We start from the raw sequence: 7,146 nt of genomic DNA on the forward strand, positions 1-7,146 counted from the left end.
CTAAATTGTGATGGTTGAAGAGAATTTCTTCCTACACCTCATGAGTTTCTTTCTGTGTTCCCATATTTCAAAAGATATCCTCATTATCTTTTGAAAATTTTCCTTTGTTTTTTTTTAATTTCAAAATGTGAAATATAAATACTTTCTATAAATGATAGAATTTGAAAGTTAAAATTTATAATTTTTAAAATTAATTTAATACAAAATTTATATTTTAAAATATATAATCTAATATATAAAATTTGTACTCCAAATTATTTAATTTAAAATACAAATTTTATATTCCAGAATTTGTTTTCTGAATTCTATAATTCAAAATCCGAATTACATATTTTGAAATGCTAATTTTGTATGAGATTGTACAAATCTAGAACATAAAATACAAATTTATATTTCAAAACATATATTTTTAATATTTTGAAAATATAGAGGTACAAGAAGAAATCCCGACAGATTGATCCAAGCCCAAGCCCACTTTGCAATGTCTATCCTCTAGTTTATATGTATGTATAGTTCAACTATGGTTTGAGGAACTATTTTATTATAATAATATCAGTGACCACAATGGACCGCTGAAGTTTTTAATTTTACATTCCGAGTGTTAAAATTACGAAGATGATGCATGCTCCCTATTTCAAAGGGAATAAATATAAGAAACATTAACTTCCAAGTGTACTACTACAAACATAACAGCCATGGTTTTCAAAGCAATAACGGTAGGATAACAAATGACAATTAGAATCCTCCATCTAGTAAATAGGCCGAGTTTATCATCACACCTACTACTATTTCAAAGGGGGAATCGTCAAAACCATGGATGATCTTGCGGGAAAATGGACCTTCCGTTTTGTGTCCAACGATAATCTATATAAACCCTCCTCCTCTACTTTACAATTTTCCCATATGCCCATTATATTGAGTAAATGAAATTGGTCCTTCCAGCAAAATTGAATTTGTTCAAGTCCTTCAAACAAATACAGTTCCTAGACCTGACTTAATGGAAGGCTAAGGCGGCTGCATCATACCAGAACTGAAAGCATTCCAGGATCTTCGTAATAAGCAAGTGCCAGTCCAGAAAAAATTTCAGAAGTAACAGTCTACACACTGGGGGCCACAGCCATGGTACACATTATTCAAACATGGTTCTCCTGTACATGCCTTTTGCTGTCCCTCTCACTATGGCCTAGCCGACCGACCTTGTTTCGATCCTCCACATAATCGTAACGACTATTGTGGTGGGGGCCAGGGCCGTAATTATGCCGTTGCTTCCCCTCCATCCCTCTTTCAGGGGAGCTTACTGCTTTTCTCTTGCGATTGCTTGACTTGGGTGAGGGAACGCCAATGTCATCAAGCGCGGATACCTCCCCTTCTTCAACAGCACTTAGATCTGGTTCATACGAAGACAGACCCTTTACACCATGATGTTGCTCATCTGCATAATCTTGATGTCTTCCATGCATGTTCTCATAATCTGACCTGTCAGAGGACTTAGACCAGCTTTGCCTCTTATCCCTATTCTTCTCACTCTGAGGAGCAAGTTCAATTCCATCCTCTAGTACCCTCTCAATGAGATCATCATCATCCATGACATCTGTTTTCTTAGTTATATGACCAGCTGCTTTCTTTCGTTTTTCTAATGCAGCCTTTACCTTTTCCCTATCAATTTTCTTAATGGCTTCCTGAGGAGGCCGGCTAATTGCACCCTCTCTGTTATCTAGGTTTCTGCCACTATGTTTATCTTTCAAATCAGTAGGTTCTTTTGTTTCATTCCCTCCAGAATTGTTTTCCAGCTCTTTTTCACCATTATCTGATCGAGATTTAACCATGTCTTGAGTTTCATGTAAGTTTTCCTTAAATGGTATTGATTCCCACTCCGGATGCTGATTGCCTTTGGCATCACCTTCCACCCTGTATTTCATTTCTGTGCTCCCATAATCACCAATTCCACCATGATTTGAGATGGGGCGCCCCACATGATTTGGGACTGATGAATCAAACGCAGCCACAGAAGACACAGGCTTCGATGTTTCAAGTCTAGTGGCTCCAGTCTGGGAATTACTCTTTGCAGCTGAAGTTTCATCATTATTAGCTGGAGCTTTTGCAGTGGCTCGATTAGATGTCACACCTCCTCCTTCAACATCATTGGAAGGTGGCATTCTATTTTGTTCATACAGCTCCAACATTTGATTACTCACTTCTGCAAAAAGTACCGACAAAATTGGTTTTGCATTATGATATTAAGATATTTAAAGTTAGTATGATTGCACCACAATCTCCTTGCATATATAAATACTAAGATACCATCACACACACACACAGATGAACATTAACAAGAGGAAGGACAAAATAGAGTTGACAATGAGATGGTACTTTTTTTCCTCATTTCTTTATACCACTAGTACTGAATAAAAAGACACCAACCCTCCAATTGGCGTGGAGTGACATCAAACTCTTGCCACCAGACCTTCTCTCCATCTGATGGGAGCTTCACCTTCAGAAACTTGGCAGCAAGGAATATGGCTCCAGCTGCAATGTGATGTGGCTTAAATTGCAAGCAGAGTGATGTCCGAAGTCTGCATATCACATCATAATTTCAGGAAAGAAAAATCATAGACTACTACCCTGAACAAAAATGGTATAATATTCATACCCATCATTTACAAAGTTCCACGCAACTTGAGCAAGGGCATTTTGAGCAACTTTAAATTTCTTTATTGCCTCAACAAGAGGTTTATAAGGATGATGCACATTCAGATCAAAACCAAGAGTTGCCAGGACAGCTCTCTCTCCAATTAAAATTAATTCTTTATGCTGTTCATAAACTTCCTGTGTCATTCGAGAAAAAAATAAATTATGAGGTAGGCAAAACAGAGAAATTTAAAAGAATTTTATTTAGAAATAAATCCCCATGTAGTTAAACAAATGCAAACAAAAAAAGGAAAACAACAATAAATTTCAATTTCAATATGCAAATTGCAAGTCAATGCTTGTGCTAGCTGGCTTGCAGCAGGTTGTTCCGTGACAGAAATCAGAGATGTGAATAGTTAGAATGGTATGTGAATAATGCAAAAATACAGAATGACAGTGAACAAAGGAACCTAAATCAAATCCCTACAAAAAAAAACAACAAACTAACAGGTACTTAAATGTCTGGACTCAGACCAAAGATTGCTTTGAAATACCTTCTGCTTTATTCTCATAATTGCAGCTGGATCCTTCTTGTGTATAATTTCATATGAAATAAGAATTACATCTTTTAGCGGACGAGGAGTTTCTTCAACCTTCCCAGCAAGAAACATGCATACTGTTGCAATGGTCTGCAGAACATATTAAGTTACTAGTTAGTTAGCACCACCATCAATCCAATTTAATGTTTTCATTCTATGCATAAGAGAATCTATGACTATGCATGCAAAGAGATATATCAACAGGGAAGGATAATGTAAAAGTGCTCTAACACATGCTGGGAAAGACATTAAATAGGTAAAAGACGGCCAGCATGTTTTCCAAATGAAGAAAACAATTACAAAATTAAATACTAAGCAACCATAAGATTTACATGGCACAGAAAAAACTCAACAACTACAAGCTAAGCAGCTAGTTGGTGACTGGCATAAAACAACTCTATAAATACAATGTTTGGGTAAAAATTGTCATATATTCATAATGGAAGTCCTACATATTTAATCTATCCTGATGCACTACAAGGGTACAAGTTAATAAAACAAATAAGAATTCATAGACTGATTCGACATGATAAGAATTTTCAATCCTGCTAATCCAGGATGTAAATATACATATAAATATCTTAACAGTTACATGTAAATATCAGGCCTCAAAACCGATCTTATTACATAGTAAGACTATAAAATACCCAATTATTCATCAAACTACTTATCCACGGCTACATATTATGCAGTGTTGATGGAAACTGTCTGAAGAAATCAAACAAAATATAATGCAACAGTTTTATAACCAAGATAAACCACATTACATTATGATGAAAACATTTTCCTTACTCTTTATTAACACGAACAAAGAATACTAAGCATATTTTTAGGAAAAGGGGCTTTTTAACACACTTTAGGTTCTGACCAGAAGATGTGGGTAGACAGTGATAAGGCAACTAGAAGTCTAAGACCGTGGTCAGACCACCCAATAAGTTGTACAATGGAAAGAAAATTAAAATATTCCCTGAATTAAGTTTCAACAATTTAATGTGTTAGAATTGTAATCAGTCTTGTCCAATGAGGAAAATGGTGGAAAGCCAATACTTTGATATAGCAAATAGCTCAAAAAACACAGGCAAATAGAGGGTTACACTATAGAAGCTAGTCGACAAACCTAAATGATAAAAACATCTTACACAGTCTTCACCTGAAACTTGAACTTTGTGATACTTGGTCTATGACATTGTGTCGAGAGTGCTAGCAACACACTGACCATCGTATTTCTAACAGTTTTTTTTATTGACTAAAATTTATCCAAAACTAAATTACCTGTGAGATTCATTAAATAAGGATTGAGTTTATATTCACCAACGAAAATATAGGCACTATCACACCTCTATGTCATATTTTTTCTTGAGTGTTAAAAAGACAATTACCAAAATAAAAATTACAACAGCAGCTTTTATATAAAAAGACAGTTGAAAAAAACAATATGTACACCAATAATCCCCTTTATATATTAGTATAGAATAGGAGTATAGATTACTACAAATGACAACTTCTACAATATGTATCAAATAGTGCACCACTTGCTCTGTATCAAATTTTAATAGGTAAACCAATCTTCAGCTACAAACAATTAGTTTTAAGTTTAACAACATAAGAGATATAAATACTGATCTGAAGCATATGTTTTCCTTCTCTTTTTCTTTTCTTGGTGATTTTCAAAAATACAATGTAACACTCCTTCCTTCTTTTTAATTGGCACTACTTTTATGAATTTGAATACCACATGTGGAGATAATTTTGATTATTGTATTTAGCATTTTCAAATATAATATCCATGAAAATATAAACAATCCAAAAAATAGATTTGCTAACACTGCTCATTAAAATACATAATCAAATGTAAAGAAAAAAATAATGTATTCCACCCAGAAAAACTATACAATAATAACACTATAAAACCTATCATTACAGAATACAAACTTACCCTCCTGTCATTCTTTGCATGGGACTGCCTTAGAAAGAATCGATGACAAAATATTATTGCAGTTGCAATAGTTACTTGAGGTCTGCAACACAATTAAAACAAGATCATTGACATCTATTATTAATTTGAATACAACAATAGAGATTAAGAAAGTTTTTCCCTTCAGTGCCAGCAATATCTTAAATATATATACACATCAAGGAAACAAATCAAACAAACCTTACTTTTGAACAAATAGGAAACAAGGATACTTAAAATAACCACATGACAAATAGGAAACAAGGACCCACATATCTTAAACAGGAAAGTCAAAAAATAACCTATTGAGTTAAGATAGGTCACTGAGGCAACTAACAAAGACTCACACTTTAAGTCTCATGCCTAAGTCTTGCAGAAATGTACAGTATGATTTGCGTAGGTAAGTTTCTTTCTTCAAATCTACGCCATCTTGTTTGGATGGTGAGTATTCTTCAATTTCCTTCCTGGAAAAGTACCACCTCGAGCCATCCTCTGACTTCTCTTGAGAGTATCTTTGAGAAACACCTTGAGAAGTTCCATGATGAGAGGCATCACCAAGCAACAATCCAGCCATTAAGTTGACACGTGATGAAACGTATTTTGGATGTATATCTGCTTAAACTTCAGAACATTATGATCATGTCACTAATGTGAATTAAATAATTGTAGTCGGTCCATTAAATACAATAACGAGAAACAATGACGTGAAGCCCTAATCTTCTACAAATAAATAAAATATAAACCCTAATGAAATCAACAAAACATAATAAGGCTGAAGTTATATCCCACCAATGTTTTTACTTGTCTTTAATCATCAAAATCGGAAAGCAACAACCGACCATCACCAAGACTTTCCCAAACATATCTGTCAATCTCATCTTTATCCAATAATACAACCTCTAAAAAAAGTCACCACAAGTACCAAATCTTTTTATAACATTATCAATGACATTAACACCCATTAATCCTCCATATATATACACACATTCATACACTGACCAACTTCACAAAAAAACCAGAAATTTAGTATCACTATACAACCCAAAGCAAATCCCTCGGAAACATTATCTCAACATGCCCCTTACTTCAACTACCTACAAGCAATAAATGAATAAAAATAGAAATGATTCTTCAGTCCACAGTAATCCGCAATACAATACACCTTCTACAACAATTTGAAAGATGAAGTTTACAAACTCATTTCTTCATTTCTTTCATTTCTTCATTTCTTCAAACCACGTATGAGAAATCAACAAAATCTAAAACTAAAATCAAAGGGTAGACTATTTTATTCATCAAAAAAACTAAAAAGAAAAGAAATTCAAGCAGAAAACTACAAAACCCAAAGCAAATTCAACCTTTTACCTGCAGTGAAAGAACGGAAACAAAGTTCAATTTGACTGTCGGAAGAACAACGCGAATTTTCCCTGCGAGCAGCGAAATAGGAAACTAAAATCGGGAAGTTCCAAGAACCAGCCGCGTTTGCAGAGAGGGAAGAAATTGGTGGTGTAACTGTATTAGGGTATAGAGGAAGAAGAAGAAAGAAGAGATATTTTGGGAATTTTAAAGTTAGGGTTTACAGCGGAAATAGAGAGAATAAAAACACTACAGGGCAACCATGTCAGTAACCCTGATATTTTTCCTTCTCCCTCTAATTTTTCTCTTTTAAAATTTTATGTATATATATATATATATTTATAAATGTAGAAACACATGCCACTATTCATGTGTGTCTAATTCTTGTTATGATAACAAAAATTATTTATATCATTATACAAAGAGAACTTAATATTTGGTAATTTCTTTTTGTATGACTTTTTAAAATAAAATATGATTTATTTATTTATTTAATAAAATAAATACCTATATAATTTCTCTTTATTTTAAAATAATTAAATATTTTTTAAAATATTAATTACATAATTTTTTAAAGTTATTTTATAAAGTTAGATGTATGTATATATC

General features: G+C 33.5%; 1 protein-coding gene across 4 annotated transcripts; it reads right to left on the reverse strand.

Moving 5' to 3' along the window:
- Positions 1–623: 623 nt before the first annotated feature.
- Positions 624–6,846, reverse strand: LOC137834985 (cyclin-T1-3-like). 4 transcript variants are annotated; one of them, XM_068643267.1, is made up of 8 exons: positions 6,547–6,842; positions 5,971–6,275; positions 5,529–5,802; positions 5,164–5,245; positions 3,183–3,317; positions 2,651–2,826; positions 2,422–2,573; positions 624–2,197 (listed from the first exon to the last, which is right to left on the reverse strand). In XM_068643267.1, the coding sequence occupies exons 3-8, from the start codon at positions 5,753–5,755 to the stop codon at positions 1,134–1,136; spliced, it is 1,836 nt and encodes a 611-aa protein (XP_068499368.1). In that variant the 5' UTR covers positions 5,756–5,802; positions 5,971–6,275; positions 6,547–6,842; the 3' UTR covers positions 624–1,133. The 4 variants fall into 4 exon arrangements, with proteins under 4 accessions (XP_068499368.1, XP_068499369.1, XP_068499367.1 ...); XM_068643268.1 differs by having other exon boundaries at positions 5,529–5,793; positions 6,547–6,752; XM_068643266.1 differs by lacking the exon at positions 5,971–6,275 and having other exon boundaries at positions 5,529–5,793; positions 6,547–6,846.
- Between the last annotated feature and the right edge of the window lie 300 nt (positions 6,847–7,146).

This window comes from Phaseolus vulgaris, chromosome 5, assembly GCF_000499845.2.
Source record: "Phaseolus vulgaris cultivar G19833 chromosome 5, P. vulgaris v2.0, whole genome shotgun sequence".
In the NCBI taxonomy this organism is placed as follows: Eukaryota; Viridiplantae; Streptophyta; class Magnoliopsida; order Fabales; family Fabaceae; genus Phaseolus; species Phaseolus vulgaris.

Excerpts from the sequence above, each read along its gene's own strand:
- LOC137834985 (XM_068643266.1), bottom strand. The coding sequence starts at position 5,755 with ATGGCTGGATTGTTGCTTGGTGATGCCTCTCATCATGGAACTTCTCAA. Across the intron at positions 2,827-3,182 it reads TTATGAGAATAAAGCAGAAG|GAAGTTTATGAACAGCATAA; the intron begins GTATTTCAAAGC and ends CGAATGACACAG. Across the intron at positions 2,198-2,421 it reads CACTCCACGCCAATTGGAGG|AAGTGAGTAATCAAATGTTG; the intron begins GTTGGTGTCTTT and ends TACTTTTTGCAG.